Here is a 23910-nt window from a genome sequence, read left to right as displayed (position 1 = left end):
GAATAGAAATCAATAAATGTGTAATAAAGTGCTGATTCCTATTTTGTTACCACACCTTGCAATTTGTCTTTTCTCGTGTGGTGACCCAGTTACTAACCTGGACGTTTAAAGACGCTGAGAAGAGATTTTCTTTTTTTTTTTTAAAAATGTCAATAACATTAATTCCCTGAAAGCCGGACATCTGAACTTCAAAATAATTTGGTCCTCAGCGACCGAGACTGCCTCAGAGGATTAACTCCATTCCTCCTACAGATGCACAACATCTGGAGTTAGCTCAGCTCATAGGAGACCCCTTATTTCACTGCCCCCCCCCCCCGCCCATTGCCCCCCCACCCACCCCATCGCCCCCCAACCTCCGCCATTCCCTGGATGCTCTACAAATGCAACGTCACCACGGAGTCATCTTGGGTGGACATTCGTCGAGAGCTTTTCCCCGGGGATAACAATCCCCATGGACGGTCACTCGATCCACACCTGGTCGTTGAGGGGGTGGGGTGGTGGTGGGGGGGGGGGGGTGGGGAAGGGACGCCGCTGCGCGCAGTTTGGCCGCCGTGCTTCGCCCACAAAATACGCGGCCCCTCCACTTTGCGGTGCGTCCTGAGCGAGACGTCTCGAATGAGGCGCTCGAATCAAGTGCGGGACTTATCATCCATCCATCCATCCATCCATCCATCATCATCCTCATCATCCATCCATCAATCAATCAAATCAATCATCCGCATCATCATCATCGCAAGAAGTTGCAGGTTGCGAATGGGTTAATCGCAGTGGCGAGCGGTGGCGCACTGGCGCCGGCAGGTGGCGCTGTGCGGGGCGCGGGTTGGGTGGGGAGGCGGCTCCTCCTCCCGCCCTTTTCCTCCTCGGCGGCTCTGTTGCCTCGTCGGCGGCGCGGGAGGGGGAGCGGCGGCGGGAATGGGTGTCCGGCGGCTGTCAGCGGTGAGGGCGTCCGCCAGTGGATGAGAGAGGACATCCCCGAGAGCGGCGGCGGAGACACAGACCGACAGACAGACCCCCCCCACACCCCCCCCGGGGGGCAGCCGAGGCCATGAGCGGAGACGCGGGGATAGAGCCGGTGAGTGACTGTCCGAGACTCCCGCTCTCCCCCATCACTCCCCCCATCACTGACCCGAGCGGGAGGTCTGTGGGGGAGTGGTGGAGGGGGAGTGGTGGGGGTCAGTGATGGGGGTGTATGTGGGGGGAGATGGGGGTGTATGTGGGGGGTGTATGTGGGGGGGGATGGGGGTGTATGTGGGGGGATGGGGGGGGGGGATGGGGGTGTATGTGGGGGGGGGATGGGGGTGTATGTGGGGGGGGATGGGGGTGTATGTGGGGGGGGATGGGGGTGTATATGGGGGGGGGTGGGGGTGTATGTGGGGGGGGGGGGGGATGGGGGTGTATGTGGGGGTGTATGTGGGGGGGGGATGGGGGTGTATGTGTGGGGGTGTATGTGGGGGGGGGGGGTGTATGTGGGGGGGGGGATGGGGGTGTATGTGGGGGTGTATGTGGGGGGGGATGGGGGTGTATGTGGGGGTGTATGTGGGGGGGATGGAGATGATGTAGAAGTATCCTCAGACTGTGCAAAAATACGTAAATAAAATGTCTGTGTAAGACAACAGTTGCATCGTATCCCTCCGTGTACCTGGAATAGATATGTGAGTGTGTACCCCATCAGTCCCTCTCTCCCCCCACCCCTGCGCTTTCTCCCCCCCACCCCCCACACACCCCCCCACCCCCCTCGCTTTCTCCCCCCCACCACCCCCCACACACCCCCCCCCCCCTCGCTTTCTCCCCCCCCCCCACCCCCACACACCCCCACCCCCCTCGCTTTCTCCCCCCCACCACCCCCCACCACACCCCCCACCCCCCTCGCTTTCTCCCCCTCCACCCACCACCCCACACACCCCCCACCCCCTGTGCTTTCTCCCCTCCACCCACCACCCCACACACACCCCCCACCCCTGTGCTTTCTCCCCCTCCACCCACCACCCACACACACTCCCCACCCCCCGCGCTTTCTCCCCCTCCACCCACCCCACCCCCCACCCCATCCCCCCCCCCGCGCTCTCCCCATGTCCTTGCAAGTTTTTCTTCCTTCACAAATACCGATCCAATTCCCTTTTGAAACTCGTCATTGAATCTGTCCCCCACCCACCCTTTCAAGGCAGTGCATTCCAGACCGCAACCGCTCTCTGTTTATGTGTGTGTGTGTGTGTGTGTGAAACAAACAACCCAAAAAAATCCTCTTCATCTCCCCTCTCCGCCCAGAATGAGTTCTCCTTTTTTTTAATAGAAAAAATTAACTCAGTTACATCCTTTGTTGAAAGAAAGAGTTCCTGCCGATCCCTCGGGGATGTTTGTGGAGTCCTGTAGCTCAGTGGTTAGAGCACTCGCTTTGCGAGCGAGAGACCTGAGTTCAATCCCAGGCAGAGGGCGAAACCTTGGGCAAGTTTCCTTACTCCACACAGAGCCTAATAATAATCGCTCCAAAACCAAAAACAATAATAAATTGGTCATTTTCAATCCACGACTGTTTGTGGGACGTCGCTGTGCGCAATTGGCTGCCGCGTTCGCCCACAAATATACAGTCAATTCACTTTACAGTGTGTTCTGTGCAGCGCTTTGGGACGTCCTCCGCACGTGAAAAGCGCTATATCAAAGCAAGGATTATTATTATTATTATTATTTTGCCAATCCCTCGGGGATGTTTTGCCAGGCAGAATGCGCTGAAGCAAGAAGCATTATCGTGAGTGATATTTCTGCGTCGCTTTCCTCTCTTGTCGCTGCTCGAAGGGGCCGACTGAAGCCGGGACGTTGTTCCTGTACCTTTTCCCGGGTGTTAACTTCTCCCAAGTTGTCAACTTCTATTGGGTTGTTTGACTGCGGAGAACACCGCAACTGATTTGTCGTCACTGTTCACCTGCTTACAGGAGCAAAGTGTGTGTGTGGGACGGAAGGTGGGGGGGGGAGGTGGGGGGGGGAGGTGGGGTTGTATTTTGTGGTCGAAACGTTTACCCCGGTACTCGCCTACCTATCGTCCCCGCCCCACCATTGGGCTTTCTAGTGACCACTCTCCGGAACTCCACCCCAGAGTCACTTCCCTCGTTTCGTTCAAGGTCCATCCCAAGGCCGACCTCTTTGACTTGGCTTTCGGCCTCTTTCCCTTCGCCACGTACCCCCTCCCCCTCCCCCTCCCCCTTTGGCTCCCACCCCCAGCTCGGTCGGGTACCAAGACAGGAATGTTGAGCGTGATGTCCTCCTGATGTACATTTGCATTGCGTTGTACTCGTTGCGAGGGGAAGAGTGCGATCCTTTCTGCTGCTTTTTCAGGCCAGGAGCAGAGTTGTTTTGCGGTACAATGCTGAGACAATTACAGGGTGTGTGCTGGTCAGCATATCTCCCCCCAATTGTAAATTAGCATTCCCATGTGTAGCCTCGTGGTGAATGGTACTGCGGTTTCCTTATTATGAGCAATCCCCATGAATACATTACCGCATCGGTTAGATTTAACCTTTAAATGGATCCTTCGGTCTTGTCTCAACTGCTTTCAACCGAAGTTTCTGATAATGCCATTCGCAGGAAACGCCAGCACTCGGGCGTGTTATCGTGGCAGACGCCAAAAATGGAATTGTATACGTAAAACAAAAAATCATCTCGTAGATCTCTTCTGAATAATTTCCTGTTGTAACGGTTAGTGCAGTTGTTTGGCAAGCGAGAGGACCCAACACCTTAAGCAAGTTTCCTTACTCCATACGCCTCTTTTTTACATAGCGGTAAGCAGGAACCCAGTTGTTAGTCAATTGTGGTTGTGGTGGATCGCTTTCTGGGAGTAATAATCCTTCCCCCCAGAAAAATTGGTCACTCAATCCTCAACTGTTTGCGGGACACCGCCAGGTTTTGCGCACTGTCAATTCACTTTACAATATATTCTGCGAAGCGCTTTGAGATGCCTTAACGACGTGATAAGGCGCATAATCAAATGGAAGGATTGTTATTATTACTTCTTTGTAATTTTGGATTTACAGTCCTAATATTTCACTGGGTTTTTCCCCACCCACCCCTTTTATCCGAGGTTAACTTTTGCAGCCCTCCTGTTATCGCTCCCCTCCCAGCGAGTCAGTGATTTGCATCTCCTACGCTAACAATACACAGGAAATTTACCACCTGATAAAACATAGGCAGCAATGACGTTGACTTTGGCACTGATGTACAAAGGTCAGACCAACCCTTTGCATCCAGTTGGGTTTTCTCGCCATCACTCCCATTTTGAGGGGTGCAAAGGTCGCAGTTTATTGTTAACTTTCTGCACCGATGAGCGTAGAAAAGATCCGGTGAGAGAGTTAGGGAGACAGACAGCCTCTTAGGAACACTTGGAGATGACCATCTTTAGTTTTACACGCTACGCCCTCAAAATACACAGTCAATCCACTTTACGGTATATTCTGTGCGGCGCTTTGAGACGTCTCAACAATGTGATAAGACGCTATATCAAGCGCAAAGCCCTGTAGCTCAGTGGTTCGAGCGCTGGCTTTGCAAGCCTGAGACCTGGGGTCGATTCCCGGCAGGTCAGGGCGAAACCTTGGGCAAGTTTCCTTACTCCACACAGAGCCTAATAATAATCCCTCCAAAAAAACAAAACAATAATAAATTGGTCATTTTCAATCCGCGACTGTTTGTGGGACATTGCTGTGCGCAATCGGCCGCCGCGTTTCGCCCACAAACATACAGTCAATTCGCTTTACAGTCTGATCCGTGAAGCGCTTTGAGACGTCTCGAAGACGTGAAAAGCGCCGCATCAAATGCAAGGATCAGTATTTGTTATTACGATAGTCAACAGACTTCGGGCGGCCAACACTTTCGGACGCCGAACCAGACCAGTCTGTGCAGAAACAGTCATTGTGTTCACTAAATAAAGGTGGTTTGTTGCTTCCAGTCGTACTGCAACCACTTCCTGGATGACGGTTACAGGAGGACTGCCTCACTTCTCACTGCCGTAACGCACGTATGTCTTTGTACACCTTCCCAGCAGCAGTCAGACTGCCAAACAGCCCTCAACTCAGCCGCTGTTCCAATCAACGCCTTGTGCAGATTCTTCGACGCCCTCTATCTAACGAATCCCTCTACTTCTGAGCGGATTATTCCCAGCATTGGACAGCAAAATAAATTGGCGTTCCGGACATTTTTCCCCCTGAACTAACGAGGCCTGGGAGCGTAGGTTTAAGAAGCACAGAGAGGATTTTTCTCGTTTCCCGAAACAAAACCCGGGAGCGTTCACCTATTGCGGCTTACCGCAGTGTCATTTCTTTTTGGCTGTACCGGAGCGATTAAACGCCGGGGCTTCAGATAAAGAAGTAAATGTTCGTTCTTTTGGGGGGGGAGTTACCTTTGCGTCGTTAGATCCTGATGCTTCAAAAAAAATATACAGAAATAAGCTACGTGATAAGCCTGTGGAGAGGAAGTGCAGTTTATCAACAGAACGGTGGTTTCTGATCCATCCCCTACAGCTGTGACGTTCAAGTTCAGTCTGGAGTCAATATTCCACAATCTAATACTCCAAACAAACCTCTTTAATTGGGGTCACGCAGTGTTTTAACAGCTTCCCAAAGTGCACTGCGCTATCGTGACTAACGTGTCCCATTTCAGGGAAAGATTACAATAGGAATGCCAAGCGTCTGCCAAGTGCACTGCCCTGAAGGCTGCAGCCGCGGAATCGATTGGGGGATGTTTTAAAGGGAGAGAGAGCAATGAGCTGTTTCATATGAAGGGGGATAGAGGTGGGGAAGGTTAAGTATTGAAGGATATAGGGGAAAAGGGTGAGGAAATGGGATTAAAACATCTATCGTGAACTAATAAAATAGCAGGCTCGATGGCAGAACGGTCTGTTCCATTGGATCCCACCCAGACAGATTCATTCACTTTCCGTATTGGCAGATAAGAGATTTTGGACGTTCCTCGTCAATTGTGGAGCACTGTCAATTAAGGAGTGAGCTTTTGGCGGGGGTGGGGGGGCGGTGGGAAGCTGGTACTTGGACTGAGAGCAGCACTGGAAGGGTTAAATAATGTCAGGCGTCTACCTGGGGGCGGGATCCCAGCGTGGGCGACACAGAGAGGCCGACTGACACGAAGAGTTTGCCTTTGGTTTGCATCACGGACGCACGGCACAAACGTGCCCGGGGTTCATCGTCAGCAAAGCTCCGCGTCGGGATGCGGGCGATGAAAGTATGTGTTCGGCTTAAAAAAAAGATACGCGTTCCGCACTTTCAAACCGTTTTTCTCCCTAATTGCGGGTGATGCTGTTCGCGAGTTGCTTTTCTCTGTGTTCGGGTTCGGCACTTGTCAGGGACTTATAAAATGTCCCGGGGTGCTTTCTAATCACAACTTGCACGGCTAGCTGATGCACGCCACTGAAGCCAACGTCTCGGAGACCAGAATCGATTGGAGACGAAGCGAATGATAAACGCCGTCAAATGTGGCAGCTGATCTGCCCGAGCGCGAACAACAACGAGGGGAATTTGAAACGTGGAGCTAAGTCTCTCCCGGTGCGCTGACCGACAATTCCCTCCCTGATAAGGTCGGCCGTTCACGCTCAAGGCTGGTTTGCTGGTCGTCGCTGCGCGCAAATTGGCTGCTGCGTTCGCCCACACACGCCCACACACCACACACACACACACACACAGTCACCGCACTTTACTGCAAAGTCCTGTGAAGCGCTTTGTTTCGTGGTAAGGCGCGATATCAAACGCGAGGATTATTAATTGAATAGTAAAATGTGGAGGGTGAAGGGATTGTAAACTGGCAGAGAGACCCCACGGGTGGGTGGCTCGGTGTTTAAACTGGAACTTGACGGCAACCGTTTTGAAGTTAAAAACAGAAACCTGCGCTCTTGACGTGCGCTGAAAGGCGTTAGAATACAGAGCTCGTTACCATTCACCACACTAAAGCTGTAAGATACCATCGCTACAGCAACTTCAGTGTATATCTTTGTGTTTACTTCAGTACAGCTCTCCAACTCCAGCTCCCTTCTCCTCCCCCACGTCTCAACTGGTAGAGCCTTGTGTTTGATTCCTTGTGGCCAAGTGTTCTGGGACCTTCCCCTGCCCGAGGGCCGCTGTATAAATGCAAGTTGTTGTGGTTCCCTCCTTTGCCTGGAGTCGTTGATTGCTTTGACTCATTCCGCGGGAGAAGTCGGGGCGAATGGCTTTGTCATTGTCATCCGCCCTCTGGTGTGCTGTGCCCAAGTGAATGTTATTCATGTGTTGAAGCTTGGCAACGACGATCAGAAAAGCTGTAAGACCAGTCCTATCCTTTTCTGACGTCAGCCTCCGAGTGCAGGTTAAGTGTAGTGCCCGCACCACTGCCCTGGCAGAGATCAGCTCACTCAGCACTGATTAACCTCCCAATCTCTGCTCTGTGTGACCTAAAGCTGCTCTGTGTTGCGCGAACATAAATCTTCGCCTTCTGCTGTAAATTTCCCCAGGGACTAGGGAATGTCACACAACAACACCAGCTTGTATTTGCACAGCGCCCTTCACGTGGGGCAGAGTCTCAGCGGGCTAACGGTGGTGGAGCCTGACGCTGTGAGCCGGGGGTGGGAGGGGGGGGGGGTGGTTTAGGGGAGGAAGGGGGTGACCATAAGCACGATCGAAGAGGATGTTCTTCAGTCCTGATCTAAAAGAGGGGATGGAGGAGGCAAGGCGGTGGGATTGGGGGGAGAGAGAGTCCCAAAGCTTCAGGGCGTGTGCTGTCAAATTCACAGGGTGAAATATTTCCTTGTAAACAAATTTTTTTTTTTTAAGTTGCGTGAAGGACATCGAAACCATTAACCCTTCGGCCTGACTGGCTGCCACAGCACGTCAACAGCACGAACGCAAGAACCTCAGTACAATTAAATCTTTTTGCGTATTTAAAAGAGGGAGATTGTTGGCGGTAAACCAATGCTAGTGCCGTTCTTGTAGTTTTTGATGACGTCGCTCGCCCTTTGACTATGGCCCTGGGACGCTCCCTTCTGTCAACCTGTGGCTGCCGTGTTCACCCATAAAACGCACCGTCACTCCTTCATAATATATCCTGTGAACCACTTTGGAACTGGTGTGAAAGTTGTTGTATGGGACACAATGATTTGACACTTGATCCAGCACCACGGAATCCAGACTCCGCTTGCACTGCCCCACCCACTGCCCGGCAAACACAAAGAACAACACTAATCAGTGAGTTCAACCTGTTATTCTCTGCTCCCAATTGTTTGCATCAAGGACACAGTGTAGTCCAAAGCAGGAATGAGGGAGTGCCTCCTTTCAGGCATGACATTAAAACCGAGGTCTACGTGTGCAGTTGGATGTCAAAAAAACTTCCCACGAGATTATTGCCACAGAGAAAGGAGCTTCGCTCAGTGACGTGGGCAGGAATTGGTCGGATGGATTGATCGTCGATTTCGTGGCTGTGTCCAGGACTTTGCTGCAGATGATATGGCGACTGCATTTGCCTACAAACGTTGTCGTCGTATGTGATGGCAACTGCTGTCAAACCTTTTGAGGTTTGAGACCTTTTCGATGTTATCGTCGCTCTAAAAATGCAAGCTCTTCTGCAAGAGCGGTCTCAGCGGCTCAGCGTTTTTTTGGCTCAGGACAGATTTGCTATCAAAACTGTGTAACAGGGTGGAGGGGCCCTTTTGATCTCAGGCTCCCATTTAGCAGTGAAACCAAGAGGCAGGTTTTCACCCAAAGGGGAGTGGAAATCTGGAACTCTCTCTCTCTCCCCCAAAATGCTGGATCCATTCACATCTTCAACACTGAGGTGGATGGATATTAAGGGATACGGGGCAAAGGCAGGTAATTGGACTTGAGGTACAGATCAGCCATGATCTTATATAATGGCGGAATAGGCTTGAGGGGCGGAATGGCCTCCTCCTGTTTCTGTGTTTCCATGTTTCTTTTCCTAACCTTCGGCTTTGTGGCTGATTTCAGTGCGTTTCTGTACAAGGTAAAGCTCTGCCCAACGCAATCTCACCATTTCTCCTTTCTTTCACTTCCAGGCGACTGCCACCATCATTGAAGACTTTGAGAAGTTGAATCCTGCTGGAGATGGTACCTTCTTTATGCACTTATACAAGGCTCCGGCCTGCTCCACGCCCCCTGCCCGGCCTGCCCCATCCCACCATCGGCGGTCGGGCCTTCAGCCTCTCCGCCCTCACCCTTTGGAACTCCATGCCGCATTTCCTTCGCCTCCTTCTCTCCCTTGCCTCCTTCAAGGCGCATCTCAACTTCGACTGCGCCTTCGGCCGCCCTCCCTTATCCCAACCTCCCCCCGACCGCTTCGATCAAAATCCCTAACTGTCCAACGCCTTGGAACGTCCTCCAGACGTGAACGGCGCTGTGTGAATGCAATTTTGTATTGTATTTAAAACAAGCCCAATGCGGGGCAAGTTTGAGCAAGAGTTCTTAATAAGGAACCGGGAAGTGCTTCGCGGAGGCTCCTGCCCCAACGCAGTCTACTTTAGGCGCAGAGTTCCCATGGGTCAGTTTCCTTATTAAGAAATCCTGTTAGAAATCGTTGCATATTAGACCCTCATAGTTTGGAATCGTTGGAAATACAACACTTCGAGCACTGCATTAAGCAAGCTTAGGTTTCCCCCTCTCTCCCCCCCCCCAGAAAAAAAGGGAGAAGAGAGTTTCTCTCTCCTGATTGTCCTGGCCAACAACCCCCCAAATAAAATTGGTCCCTCACTCCTGTTTATGGGACATTGCTGTGTGCAAATTGGTTGGCGATGCAGTCAACTACACCACAGGAACTCTGCCCTAACTAACCGACTAAGTGATGGCACCATCCAGGGCTATTTCAATAGGTACATCAACGGATCTGTTTCACTGCTTTATATAGACGTGTTCTGGTTGTCACGAGGAGCTGCTCAGCATTCAGTCCGTTTGGTCTGTCACACTCTCAGCCTTGAGAGGTTTCTTTGCTTGCCAACAGAAGAGCAGCAGAAAACTCACTGCGATACTGATTGGATCCCTTTCTCTGCCTGCGCTTTATTTAATGATTTATAAAAAAAAAGTGGAGTTTCGAAGGGCGAGGGAGGGAGGGAGGGAGGGAGTGGGGGAGTGGTAGGGCACGGGGAGGTAAGAGGGAGTGAATGGATGGAAATTGGCAGAAGGAAAGGCACCTGCAATAAACATGCAATTATTACTCCTTTTTGTTTCCAACAGCAAATAGCAGCATTTGCAGTGCTTCTGACCCTCAGGACAACAACTTGCATTTATATAGCGCCCGTCACGCAGGATAGCGTCCCAGAGCGCCTAACAGTGGTGGAATCTGGCGCCGAGCCAGGGGGAAAGGGAGTGGGGGAGGTGACCGGAAGCACGATCATAAAGGAAGGTCTTTAGGCGGGATTTGAAGGGAGGGAGGGATTGAGGGAGAGAGTTCCAGAGTTTCGGGCCGTCGTAGCTGAAGGCACGACCACCGATGGCGGAGAGGGAGGGGGACGAGTGACAAACAGGAGGCCGGAGACAGAGGGTGATGGAGTGGGTGGGTAGTGGTGGGGGAGTGAGCAGATCGGAGTAGGTAGACAATCGGCAATTATTCATTATTAACTTTTACTGGAAGTTAATCAAATGAATATTAATTCATTTAATGTGGTTGGCGACGCGAGTTAGATAGGAGGTGGTCAGGATTAAACCCAGTTGTTCGTGTTGCACAGCCCTGATGACTGGTACCCTCTGACACCCCCCCCCTCTTTGTTGGATTTTCAGTGAACGATTCCAATGACTATGTCTACACCTGCTTTATGAAGTCGCACCGATGTTATGACCTTGTGCCCACCAGCTCCAAACTCGTGGTCTTCGATACGTCATTGCAGGTATATGTGACAGTGCCGTGTGTGTGTGTGGGGGGGGGTGGTTGATGGGGTGTGAATGGTGACTGATCCACAGCTGTTGCACTGTCCGTGCTGGCCACACAACAGCTGAGAATGTTCGTGCACCGTCCCGACTCCCATCACGGCTCTTGTCGGTCACGCTCTCACCTCTGGGTCAGAAGGTTCTGGGTTCCAGACCCACAGTGGGACTTGTGCTCCCAGTATAGGGTGATGACCCCAATGCTGTGCTCAATGGCCCGTCCAGTTTCGCCCGCAAAATATTACAATCAATTCACTTTACAGCATATCCTGCGAAGCGCTTTGAGACATCTCGAAGACGTGATAAGGCGCTGGGTCAAATGCAAGGACTATTATTATGATTATTATAAATAGAGCTGCCGCATTTACCTGTAAAAGGTCATTACACTTGCCGACACACGTGAAATGCTTTGAGATGTTTCGCCGTGATAAGATCCTGTAAAAGGTTTCACGGTTGAAGTTGCGTAGCAACAGTTTTCACGTCAGTTTTCCTGCCCTCTCAAAACACGACTGCTAATTAAGTGCGATATGAATCTCCCCAGCGAATGAATTGAGCTGGACCGTGCAACCTGATATTGTTCTGCCTCAGGAATTCTGTAATTACTCTCCTTGTCCCCCGCACTTCAGTGTTGAGGCCAGTCACATCGCTTATTAAAATCCCTGCCTCGCTGTGTAGGGGGCATGATTCAGAGTACTGTGTGTTTTGTTCCCAATGACTACCCGAATGTTGGAGGTATATTGAGAGAGGAGAGAGAGAGCGGGGAACTTACACCCCAGCAATTTCCGTAGGATTTGGAGTCAGTTCCTTCACGTTGAAAGATGGTTTCTGACATGTTCTAACCCACTGTGCTGCACCCTAAAATATCCACTCTGCCCCGCTCTCTGGAACCCCATCCCAGAGCCCCTCCAGTTGCCCCCCTTCCTTCAAAGCCTGCTTCATGATTTGCTCTTAATAGTATAATAATAATAATCCTTGCATTTGCTGTAGCAGCTTATCAGGTCTTTGAGACGTCTCAAAGCGCTTCACAGAATATATTGTAAAGTGTAGTGACTAATGGACGAAATGTGGCAGCCAATTGCCCACAGGAGTGTCCCCCCTAACAGTCATGGATTGAGTGACCAAATTATTATTATTAATTTTGAAGGGATTATTAATCCCGGAAAAAGCGATCTGCCAATCGACTTGCAACCAGGTTCCTACGTACTGCTAGGCAAACAGAGACGTATGGAGTAAGGAAAGTTGTCTTAACATTTCGCCCTGCCCGCCCGGGAATCAAACCCAGGTCCTCTCTCTTGCGAGGCGAGTGCTCTAACCACTGAGCTACAGGACTCCACAGGACATTGACCGTGCTTTTGGTTATCTTCCCCTCCCCAACCCCCCTCGGGCTTGGCTACTCAGTGTTAAGTTTTTTGAGATGTCCTCCTGACACGAAAGGCGTTGTATCAATGAACACCGTATTACTTAAACGTAGCCGTTGTCTGTACGTGAACCTGATCAGTGTTTTCCGTCTCCTTTCAGGTGAAGAAAGCTTTCTTTGCCCTGGTCTCGAATGGGGTCCGTGCTGCTCCACTCTGGGATAGTAAGACGCAGAGCTTTGTCGGTGAGTCCCGGTGATGTTTAATAGGCTTCGCATTATCCTGAGAATCACTGAAACAATACTAATAATAATCCTCGCATTCAATACAGTGGCTTTTCACGTCTTCGAGACGTCTCAAAGCGCTTCACAGAATACAACTGTAACGTGAATGGATAATTGCTTAGCGAAGGGCATTCAGGGGTATGGAGTGTAGGAAGGGAAATGGAATTAAAAGATATGCCATGATTCTGTTGTGTTATGCTCTGTTCTGTCCTGTTGCAGGCATGCTCACTATCACAGACTTCATCAACATTTTACACAGATATTACAAGTCGCCACTGGTAGGTCAAAAAACTGTGTGTGTGTGTGTGCGCGCGCGCGTGCGTGCGTGTGTGTGTGTGAATGTGAGTCTGTCTTTATGAGTGCCAGTTGTTTGGCCCGAAACACTGGAACACTCTTCCTCTATCCCTGAGCCTCGCCCCTTCCTTCCTTCCTTCCTTCCCCCTCTTCAGGTCGTGCCTGAAGACCTTCCTCTTCGACCATGCCTGTGGTCACCTCCCCCTCCCCTTTGGCTCGGATTCGTGCTCCGCTACGGTCGAGCCCTCTGGGATGCTGCTCTGCATGGAGCTGTGTGAATGCAAGTTGTTGTGGTTGTCTGGATGTCTATATACACAGGATATACAGTATATCCTGTGAAGCGCTTTGAGGTTGTGGATGTCTGTCTGGATGCACGCTGTATCACGTGCAACTTGTTAATGGGGAGCTAATGGTCACTACCAGGGTTTCTAAAAGCTGGGCCGCCATTGAGAAATGGAGAGATCAGTTTGCATCCTATTACTAACAATAATAATATTATTACATGAAAGGGCGGGTGGAAACGGATTCGAGAGCAACGTTCAAAAGGGAATTGGGTAGTTACTTGAAAAGGAAAAATTTGCAAGGGTGTGGGGAAAGAACAGGGGTGGGGGGGGGTGGTGAGGAGTGGAACCGATTAGTAGCTTTTTCAAAAAGGGCCATCTGAGGCACGATGGGCCGAATGGCCTCTTTCTGTGCTGTAATATTCTATGATTCTATAATAAAGCACTGAGCCTTGCAGAGGGAAAGGTTGGGGCGGGGGCCACAGGAGGAGTCTTGAGATTTGGGATGAAGGGAGTGAGGGTGGGACATTCCAAAATCTGGGAGAAGGAATAGGTTTAAGAATGCACTTGGGGTTCCAGCTGATTTCTAACGTCTTCCCCTTCACACAGGTTCAGATCTACGAGCTGGAGGAACACAAGATTGAGACGTGGAGAGGTGAATGGGGGCTTTGGAGAGGAAGGATTGGAACGGGGAGGATAGGGGAGCGGAGGGGATATGGGGTTGAGGAGGGGAGGGGAGAGGAGAGGATATGCAGTTCTGTTTGGACTGCACTTCCAACTGCTCAGTCGAATTCACCAAAGGGTTCCCAGGTTTGCCATTTCAAGGCATTTAGTCATGAACGAACACAGGCTTTAAAAAGGGGCATTAGTGTTGAGACTTCCACTGAAGTGTTTTTTTTTCCCCCCAGTTATTCAACGGCCAAACATTTCATTTCTTAAACATAGAAACAGGAGGAGGCCTTCAGATCCTCAAGCCTGTTTCGCCATTCTATAAGATCATGGCTGATCATGTGCCTCAAGTCCAGTTACCCGCCCTTGCCCTGTATCGTGGAGTCCTGTAGCTCAGTGGTTAGAGCGCTCGCCTCGCAAGCGAGAGACCTGGGATCGATTCCCGGCAGGGCAAAACCTTGGGCAAGTTTCCTTACTCCACGCGCCTGATAATAATCCCTCAAGAGAAAAAAGCGATAGTAAAAATTGGTCACTTCAATCCACGACTGTTTGTGGGGATGCTGCTGTACGCAATTGGCTGCCGCATTTCGCCCACAAAATATACAGTATATCCTGTGAAGCGCTTTGAGGCGTCTCAATGCAGGGCTTGTTATTTTAGGGATATTATCCCTTAATACCTGTCCACCTCAGTCTTGAAAATGTGAATGGATCCAGCATCCACTGCTTTTTGGGGAGAGAGTTCCAGACTTCCACTACCCTTTTGGGTGAAAAACTGCCTCCTGATTTCACTCCTAAATGGCCTGGCTCTAACTTTAAAGATTATGAGCTGTTTGCTTTAGTCCCAGTCAATGTTCAGGCTGTGTGGAATTAATCAGTCACCGTCGAAATCAGTGGGGTATTTTATGCGACGATAATCTGAGAATGGACCACTTTTAATCTGTCGTTTTCCTTCCTCCTGCCCTGTTGTCAGAGGTGTATTTGCAGGATTCATTCAAGCCTTTGGTGAGCATCTCTCCCAACGCCAGGTAAGCAAAACCTCTGATCTCGACAGAGCTGTGCGTGTGAGAGCGAGAGAGAGAAAGATTTGCTGCCGACAATCCCATGTGATTAATATGCTCATTGTTCGTCTGAATTACTGCAATCATTCTTTACTCCTTCAGTCTGAGCAGTCTGAATAATCAACCGAGTATTTCACAAAGTGGTGGTTGAATCTGATTGTGTTGTTGCATGTTTAAGAGGAAGTTAGATCTTCACATGAGAGAGAGAGAGAGAGAGAGAAGGGTGGCGGGGGAAAGAAGAGTGTGATCACGAGAGAAGTTAGGGTGAAGAATGCAGTGCACTCAGATGAAACATTGCACCGTCTGTCAGATATATGAGTCCTCCTGCGTCCTGTCTTCCTGCTTCCCCATTCCTGTCATTCATCACACTCTGTGCAAAGAAATGTTCCCTGGTGTCTATCCTCAAATTGCCCTTCACCACCTCCTGCCCTGCTGCTCTGGCGAATCTGAAAGTATTAAATAGTTTACGGCTGCGCAAATGCTGGCTCCGGCCTCCTGCTTGTCCCTCGGCTCGCCACTCCACGATCAGCGGCCTTGCTTTCAGCCACTAAACTCTGGAACTCTCTCCCTCGATCCCCCTCCGCCTTGCCCCCTCCTTCCCCTTTTTCGGATCACGCCAGAAGACCTTCCTCTTCGACAGTGGTTACGGTCAACTCCTCCCCCCCTCCCCGCCCCCCCCCCCTCCCCGCCTCCGTCAAGCGCTCTGAGATGCTGCCCCACGTGAAGGGCACTATGTAAGTGAAGATTGTTGTGCAAAAGGCGCTGTCTCACTGCTCTCCGTCTCGCTGCAGTTTGTATGATGCAGTTACATCGCTGATAAAGAATAAGATTCATCGGCTTCCAGTCGTTGATCCGTTGACGGGAAACACACTCTACATCCTCACACACAAGCGGATCCTGAAGTTTCTCAAGCTCTTTGTAAGTAGCAGCGAAGTGATCGGAGGACATGTGAATCGATTTCCACCCAATTTTTTCCACCAAATGCAATGGTTAAAACCATATCGCTGGCTCCGCTCGACTGGCTCCAGCCTCCCACCCTCTGCCCCACCATCACCGGCCGTGCTTTCAGCCACTTTCAGCCGAAGCTATGGAACTTTCTCCCTCAATCCCTTCACCACGCACCCCCCCCCCCCACCTCTCTCCCTATTTTCAGGCGTGCTTGAAGATCTTCCTCTTCGACCTACGGTGCCTTCGGTCACCTCCCCCCTTCTCCCTGGCTTGGCATCGGGCTCCTCCTCTGGAACTTTAGCTGTGAACGGAGTTTATCGGTCTTGTTTAGGAGTTACAGTTGAGCCGCCTCAGTGGTGGCAACAACAACAAGGAATTACATTTGACCTTGATTGTTTGCCCATCAGAATCGCACGCAAACCGTTTACCCTTGACAGAGCTGAGCTGCAATCCCATCTGAGACTGAGAATGTGAGACCCTCATTGCTGCAATCCCTGAATAAAGTGAGGGAGTCCTATAGTAGGTCAGCCCGCTCGCCTCGCAAGCGAGAGGATCCGGGTTCGATTTCTGGGCAAGGGCAAAAACCTTGTGCAAGTTTTCTTACTCCATGTGCCTGACGGATTGTTGGCTCTTTATTTACTCTGGCAAAGTGTTGACTGACATTATGTTAAAACTGTCACCGTGTTTCCTTTAGATTTACTTTCTCCCTTCCAGATCTCTGAGATGCCGAAGCCCAATTTCATGAGTAAATCTCTGGAGGAGTTGAACATCGGGACGTATAAGAACATTGCGGTGGTGAAGAAGAACACTCCTATCTACGTGGCCTTGGGGATCTTCGTGGAGAAGAGGGTGTCTGCGTTACCTGTGGTGGATGAATCGGGTACAGTTCACTTCCAAGCGTTATCTATCTTGTGTCCCACCACATTGCTGTCCCATGAAATAATAATAATAATCCTTGCATTTGACACAGCGCCTTATCGAGACGGCTCAAAGCACTTCTCAGGATACACTGTAAAGTGAATTGACCGTGTATTTTGTGGGCAAAACATGGCAACCAATTGGACACAGAAGCATCCCCACAAACAGCCGTGGATTGAATGACCAATTTTATTATTTTTTGAAGGGATTATTACCCCCAGAAAAGCGATCCGCCAATCGACTAACAACCGGGTTCCGACTTACCGCTGGGTAAACGGAAGTGTGCGTGTGTGTGTGGAGTAAGGAAACCTGCCCAACGTTTCGCCCTGCCCGCCCAGGAATCGAACCCAGGTCCTCTCGCTTGCGAGGCGAGAGGGCTCTAACCACTGAGTCAACCGACTCCGCAAATCTGCACCAATTGACCTGCTCCTGAGCCACTGCCAATGACATCTCTAAATTCTTAGGAACTGAGCAACCAGGCGGTGTGGCATGACTTGTTCTCGGGCTTTCTTCCTTTCCCCAGCGAAAATGAAACGTAGCTTCATCTGAATGTTTTATTGGGGTTTTGCTCTAATTGTGCCCGTTTCCCCTTCTCGCAGGGCATGTGGGTGACATTTACTCCAAGTTTGACGTCATTGTAAGTACTTTGCAAACCAGAGAGAATATATATATATATGTGTATATTTTATTTAAAAAAAAACTGACTTCCAAAAATAATAATAATACTCAGGTTTCATATAGCGCCTTTCACATCGAGAGTGAGCCTCAAAGCGCTTCACAGGATATACTGTAAAGTGTAGTGACTGTATACACTTGCAGCCAACTCGTACACCTCAATGTCCCACACACAGTTGTGCAAACGATCAGTTTTATAATAATAATATTCTTCGCATTTGAAACGGCGCCTTATCACGCCCTCGAGACGTCTCAAAGCACTTCCCAGAATATACGGTAAAGCGTAGTGACTGGTGTGTTTTTGTGGGCGAAACGCGGCAGCCAGTTGCGCACAGCAGCATCCCCACAAACAGTCGTGGATTGAGTGACCCCATTATTATTTTTTTAATGGAGGGATTATTACACCCCCCCCCTCCCCCACCCACCTCCCTCCCCAGAAAAATGACTGGAGGGAGGGGAGAAACCTTTCTCTTTTCGAATAGCACTATGAGATCTCGAAACAGCCACCGGTACAGGCAGATGGGACGTGGTTTGTTAATGGCTGATCTGAACTGGAAGCACTTCATTGGAGTGTCAGCCTGGACTCTTTGAGTCCAGGAGAAAGCCACGTGACCTACGTCCTCTGCTCCCTGCCTTATTTATCACCTTTGTCTTATCAATCCCAGCTCTCTCCTCACGTCCCTTATTTTATTTGAAGTGCCTGGATTCTTAACCAGTTGCCTTTTGACTGATCGTTAATTAACGTGCGGTAGTGTCGCTTGTGAAATCCACACTCGGATCAGCCCTGTGCGCTGCGTCGCTGGGAGAATGCCCCTCGTGGCTGATCCCTCAACCAAAGTACTCCTCGTTTTATCGCTTAACCTTTGGTCGGAGGTGTCGGTGGACTGAGCCGTGCTGGCCGTCTCTCATCAAACCCTTGTGTTGCAGAACCTGGCTGCGGAGAAGACGTACAACAACCTGGATATCACTGTGACCAAAGCGTTACAGCATCGCTCGCAGTACTTTGAAGGCGTCCTCAAATGTTACAAACACGAGACCCTCGAGACCATCATCAACCGACTAGTGGAGGCCGAGGTAGGGGATTCCTCTCCGGGATGCTACCCAGCACGAGGGGCGCTATGCCAGTTGCTTAGCCCGCAACCCGCTCGCTGCCTCCGCCCGACTGGTTCCCTCCAGCCTTCTGTACGTTCCCCCGCTCCATCGTTGCCAGCTGCTGCGCTTTCAGCCATTACGCCCCCGAAACCGTGGAACGCTCTTCCTCTATCCCTCCGCCTTCCCCCTTCCTTCTCCATCTTTAGGTCAGGCCTGAGAGACCTTCCTAATCGACCTGTGCTTTGGTCACTTCCCCGTTTTTGTTTTTACGCCGAGCCGGGGGAAAAGAGGGAAGTTGACCGTAAGCGCGGTTGAAGAAGAGGACGGTCTTAGTAATAATAATAGTAATAACAATACTTGCATTTGACACAGCGCCTCATCACATCGTTGGGACATCTCAAACTTGTCTCAGACTTTGCTCGACCAGCGTCAGCCTTTGTAGCAGCCTCGCAGAGTGGAGTGCAAGGGAGGAGCCTGAGCTAGCAATAGCCACACTCAGCTGTGTCATTTAGGAAGGAAGTTGGTGGGTGTGGTGGCGTGGCGGATGAGTTCTTTCATTGTAAATACATGCTGCTGGCCTGACAGAGAAAATGGGTGCAGCCGGGAGTCTTATTCTAGAGAATTGTACACACTGGGCTGTGGGTTAACAATATTAATCCTTGCATTTGATACGGCGCCTTATCACGTCTTCGAGACGTCTCAAAAGGGCTTCACGGAATATGCCGCAAGAGCGAATTGACTGTATGTTTTGCGGGCGAAATGCGTCCCCACAAACAGTCTCACACACACACACACGCACGAGAGGTTTGGACGACACTTTGACCTATTTGATGCCATTCTTGCACAGTCTCTGCACTTTGCAGTGTGTTTTTTTGGGGGGCGTTTTGCCAAAGTACACGGTCAATTCACTTTACAGTATATTCTGTGAAGCGCTTTGAGACGTCTCAACGACGCGATAAGGCGCTGTATCAAATGCAAGGATTATTATTGCTATTAATATTATTATTAAGAACCTGCCATTTTCTTGCCACAGCATCAAGTTATATCTTAAGCGAGTTCAGTGACCTGGTAATCGGTTACCCTGTGAATAAAGAAATAGTTTACAGTGCCCTCGTTCCCTGCTGTCTTGTGACTGTCTCTGCCCCATCCTTGAAGCATGCGTTCATCTGTACATAATATGAAATGAATTCCTGACCTTTTCCCTTCGGTTCATGGCCGATTCTGCGCCAGATTTCCTTTACGCTCATAAGGGATTACAAGTAATAACAGGCCTGTACAGGCCTCGTTGATCTGAACTATGAAAGCAGAAATTCCTACGTCAGATATCACCACAGGCCTCAGATGGAGCTAAGCCACCAAAAGCGCTTAAGAAATAAAATGCCCGTTTATAACCTTGGCTGTTTGTGGGATGATGCTGTGCAAAAACTAGGCTGTTGTGTCCGTTTGCCTACAAATACATAGTCCGCGCACTTCACTGAAAAATCGGTGACGTGATAAGGCGCTTTATCAATTGCAAGGATTATTATTGTTATTTATAATAAAAATAATAATCCTGGCATTTGATACAGCGCCTTACGACGTCGTCGAGACCTCTTAAAGCGCTTCATAGGATATGTTGTAAAGTGTAATGACTGTATTTTGTGGCCGAAACATGGCAGCCAATTGCTTTGAGGCAGCTCGACTACACGATAAGGTGGCTCTGTCTAATGCAAGGGTTATTGTTGTTATGATTATTACCCTCGTCTCTGAATTGGGGGTCGGTTTACTGTCTTTCCCACAGGCTCAAAGAGTTCTTTTCAGCAGAATATCGAGTGATGTTCTCCCCTCGGCCGGCTCCAACCTCCTGTCCTTCCCTCACCCCCCCACCACCTCCTCCCTCCGCTCCACCATCGGTGGCCGTTCCTTCAGCCACTACGCCCCGAAACTCTGGAACTCTCTGGCTCGATCTCTCTGCCTCGCCCTCTCCCTCTCCACCACTGCTACCCCACGTGAAGGGCATTATATAAATGCAAGTTGTTGTTGTTGCTTGGGCGGCCAATAGCAGAGCCTTCGCTGATGATCAGACTTGTCTGTATCTCTCTCTTATTTTAGGTCCATCGATTGGTGGTGGTCGACGACAGAGATGTGGTCAAGGGGATTGTGTCGCTGTCTGATATACTGCAGGCTCTGGTCCTAACTGGGGGAGGTACGTAGAGAGCCATCTAATGGCATCAGCTGAGCACATCTCCATGTTGCGCAGGGTATGGGATCGCCTTTCAGTTTAATACCTTTTGCTATCGATGGCCAAGCTATGTGTGGTTTTCGCTGGTTAGACTCCAGCAGTCACCCCCAACGCACACTCTGGGCTCCCCCCCCCCCAACCCTCAACACCCCCAAGCCTTAGCTCTCGCCAATCTGCGCCTATTACTCTCCGGAATTAGTTTCAAGGAGGAGGCGTCCCTCCAGGGAGGGAGAGAGCGAGAGAGAGAGAGAGCGCATTCCATTCCAATAAATGTCTCAGGAATTTCTGTGTAGAGGTGGGATGCATGGAATTCTATGATTCAAGGCACGTCTCAAGACCCTCCTTTTCGACAGCGCCTTTGGCCATCCTCCTACCCTCCCATCCTCCTTGCCCTCCACCCTCTCTTATCCCAACCCCCCTTCCCCCCCCCCACACTCACCCCACCCCCCCACTGCTCAAGTCCAAATCTCTGACTGTCCAGCGCCTTGGGACGTCCTCTCGATATGAAAGGCGCTGTGCAAATGTCATTTGGTATTGTTTGTGCAGTCCGGCTGTTTGGACGTAAAACTCCCCCTCACTCTCTCTCTCGCTCTCACAGGTGACGCGTCGTCGAAGTTCACGCAGTGAGCGGCACTTTTTTTGCACGTAAACTGTTAACGTCTCGAGCCGAACGTAGAGAGAGAGAGAGAGAGCCCTCATCAGGCAAGCGATCGAACACACAAAGACAGACAGACGTGCATCCTTGGTGACACCAACACAGACCCAGCATGTGGAGAAGAGAGGAGAGGAGGGAGAAGAGGAGAGAGAGAGAGAGAGAGGGAGAGGAGAGAGGAGCTTCTACTGCCGTTGTCACCGCACAGTTTCATTTGAGTTCGACCTTTTCGAAACATTTCTGCGTGCTTATTCACACGCACACGCACACACGCGCGCTCAAAGCCATTGCTTTTTGGTCAGTGTCCACTGAGAACCAACTGCAGGTCAGTCAAAAGGAACTGAGTGTGTGTGTGTTTTTTTTAATATAATTATTCCTTCTTACCTCAGGTAGGTAGCTTTGAAGTATATAACACGATTGATGGTTTCATTCCCCGAACGTAATTTCTCTCTCTCTATATATATACATATATATATATATAAAAAAGTTTTTGTTTGTTTGTTTAGAGAGTCTGTCCTCTACTGAAATAAGTTATGATGTCATCTGATTTTCGCAATGATTAGTTGGGTACCGAGAAACATAATGATTAAGGTCTATATCTTAGGGTCCCGGCTGATCGACCACACAATGTAGTTAAACGAGCGCAGAATGAAACGGAACTCACACACGTCCACCTGTAACGGTCACCCTTGAGAAATCGGAACGATTCCATTCTTTTTTAAACGTATGTAAATATATATATGTGTATATATATATATAATCGCAAAAAACATAAACGGTTTTTTGTTTGGGGTTGGGGAGGGCGGTGTGGGAGTGTTGCTTGTGAACTCGTTTCGTGTCATGCAGTAAGAATTCGATGCCAAAAAAAAAAAAAAAAACCCAAAAGAGCAGCTGTTTCGATCAGCCGAATTGCATTGCGTCGATCCATTTTCCATTCGATTCCTGGGCGAAACCTCCTTCCGGGGCTTGGAATGTGCATTCATCCGTCTTTCCAACTCCACAGAGGTGCAGCGGTAACTTTTCCCAGATTATTGACTCCACACGTGTAATGGATTTACCCCGGCCCTTGATCCGAATCGCTGGAATTATTTCATCTATTAAAGCTGATTGCCATTTGATCCCAGTATTCCCGTCGCTGGTCTCATTTCGAAGCTGTTCCTGACATGTTTTTCTGGCGATAGTAACATTATTTGGAGTCGGGGTCCTGCAGCATATGTGGAGTTCCGTAGCGGATTGATTAGAGCACTCGTCTTGCGAGCGAGAGGACCAAGGTTCAGTTCCCGGGTGGGTCAGGGCGAAACCTTAGGCAAGTTTCCTTACTCCACATACGCGCCTCTGTTTACCCAACAACAACAACAACAAGATTACATTTATAGAGCGCCTTTCATGTCGGGAGGACGTCCCAAGGCGCTGGGACGCAGTAAGTAGGAACCCGGTGTTAGTCGATTGGTGGATCACTTTCTCAGGGGTAATAATCCCTTTAAAAACAAAGAAATAATAATAATTTGAGCACTCAGTCCACGACTGCTGTTTGTGGGACACTGCTGTGCACAATTGGCTACCAGTCGCTCTTCCCACTCAGTTCCAGTTAGTCCTGTGAGCCAAAGTCCTAATGGGTAGGGCTTTCCCAGCTGGAGGAGCAATGGGAAGCTCACCAGACAGCGCTCTCGATGGCAAGTACACAGGTTTATTTGGTTAATGTCCAGCAAGTTAACTCACACTGGGGGTCCCAAACCTTGGCACTTTACAGTATATCCTGTGAAGCGCTTTGAGACACCTCAAAGACGTGATAAGGTTCTTTACCAAACGCCAGGATTATTATTATCTACAATCCTCCCCAGAAGACGGTGGGTGAGGGTGAGTCCACGATTCACTTGATCAGCCAGATGACCTTCATTTCTCCTTCCGCTCATCCTCGAAAACGATCTGAATTGTTTGAGTCAATTTACTGACACGGGTTCAACAGGGTAAGCAGGATGAGCTTGCTGCACTTATGAAACGCTTTCCAAGTTGGATGACGGGTCGGGGACGGTGAAGGAGGAAGAAAGGGTGACGAAAAGCGCGGTAGGTATTTTGGGGAAGGTTTTGAAGACAGCGAAGGCGGGTCCAGAGGGAGTGGAGAGAGAGTGTGTGTGTGTGTGCGAATTGCAGACTGTCAATGAGAACCATCCTGTAGCTCAGTGGTTAGAGCACTCGCTTTGCAGTGAGAGACCTGAGTTCAATTCCAGGCAGAGGGCGAAACCTCGGGCAAGTTTCCTTACTCCACACAGAGCCTAATAATAATCCTCCAAAGCCAAAAACAATAATAAATTGGTCATTTTCAATCTACGACTGTTTGTGGGACATTGCTGTGCGCAATTGGCCGCCGCGTTCGCCCACAAATATACAGTCAATTCACTTTACAGTGTGTTCTGTGAAGCGCTTTGGGACGTCCTCCCGACGTGAAAAGCGCTATATCAAATGCAAGGATTATTATTATTATTATCTTGTCCTTCTCTGGTTGGGAGCCAATACAATGCCACCTCTCTCACGCCATTCGAGGAATAGCCGACTGGTGAGCATCTGGGGGAGATGGGC

At 50.0% G+C, this 23910-nt stretch overlaps 1 protein-coding gene across 2 annotated transcripts; it reads left to right on the top strand.

Annotated features, from left to right (window-relative positions):
• Window positions 1-891: 891 nt before the first annotated feature.
• LOC103189258 (5'-AMP-activated protein kinase subunit gamma-1) lies at window positions 892-22456 on the top strand. Of its 2 annotated transcripts, none has more exons than XM_007909593.2 (13): window positions 892-1072; window positions 9029-9080; window positions 10743-10849; window positions 12405-12486; window positions 12745-12803; window positions 13710-13755; window positions 14740-14794; window positions 15619-15745; window positions 16490-16655; window positions 17293-17330; window positions 18296-18442; window positions 20552-20645; window positions 21280-22456. In XM_007909593.2, the coding sequence occupies exons 1-13, from the start codon at window positions 1046-1048 to the stop codon at window positions 21306-21308; spliced, it is 1029 nt and encodes a 342-aa protein (XP_007907784.2). In that variant the 5' UTR covers window positions 892-1045; the 3' UTR covers window positions 21309-22456. The 2 variants fall into 2 exon arrangements, with proteins under 2 accessions (XP_007907784.2, XP_007907785.1); XM_007909594.2 differs by lacking the exon at window positions 892-1072 and adding an exon at window positions 6031-6216.
• Window positions 22457-23910: the final 1454 nt, after the last annotated feature.

Source organism: Callorhinchus milii, unplaced genomic scaffold (assembly GCF_018977255.1).
Source record: "Callorhinchus milii isolate IMCB2004 unplaced genomic scaffold, IMCB_Cmil_1.0 Scaffold27, whole genome shotgun sequence".
NCBI classification, from domain to species: Eukaryota; Metazoa; Chordata; class Chondrichthyes; order Chimaeriformes; family Callorhinchidae; genus Callorhinchus; species Callorhinchus milii.
This window is presented reverse-complemented; position numbering and strand designations above follow the sequence as displayed.

What these genes read in the sequence shown, in the direction of transcription:
- LOC103189258 (XM_007909593.2), top strand. Translation starts at nt 1,046, where the DNA reads ATGAGCGGAGACGCGGGGATAGAGCCG. An exon ending in GAGACGCGGGGATAGAGCCG is followed by an intron (nt 1,073 to 9,028) that starts GTGAGTGACTGT and finishes TTTCACTTCCAG; the next exon opens with GCGACTGCCACCATCATTGA. An exon ending in AGCATCTCTCCCAACGCCAG is followed by an intron (nt 14,795 to 15,618) that starts GTAAGCAAAACC and finishes GTCTCGCTGCAG; the next exon opens with TTTGTATGATGCAGTTACAT.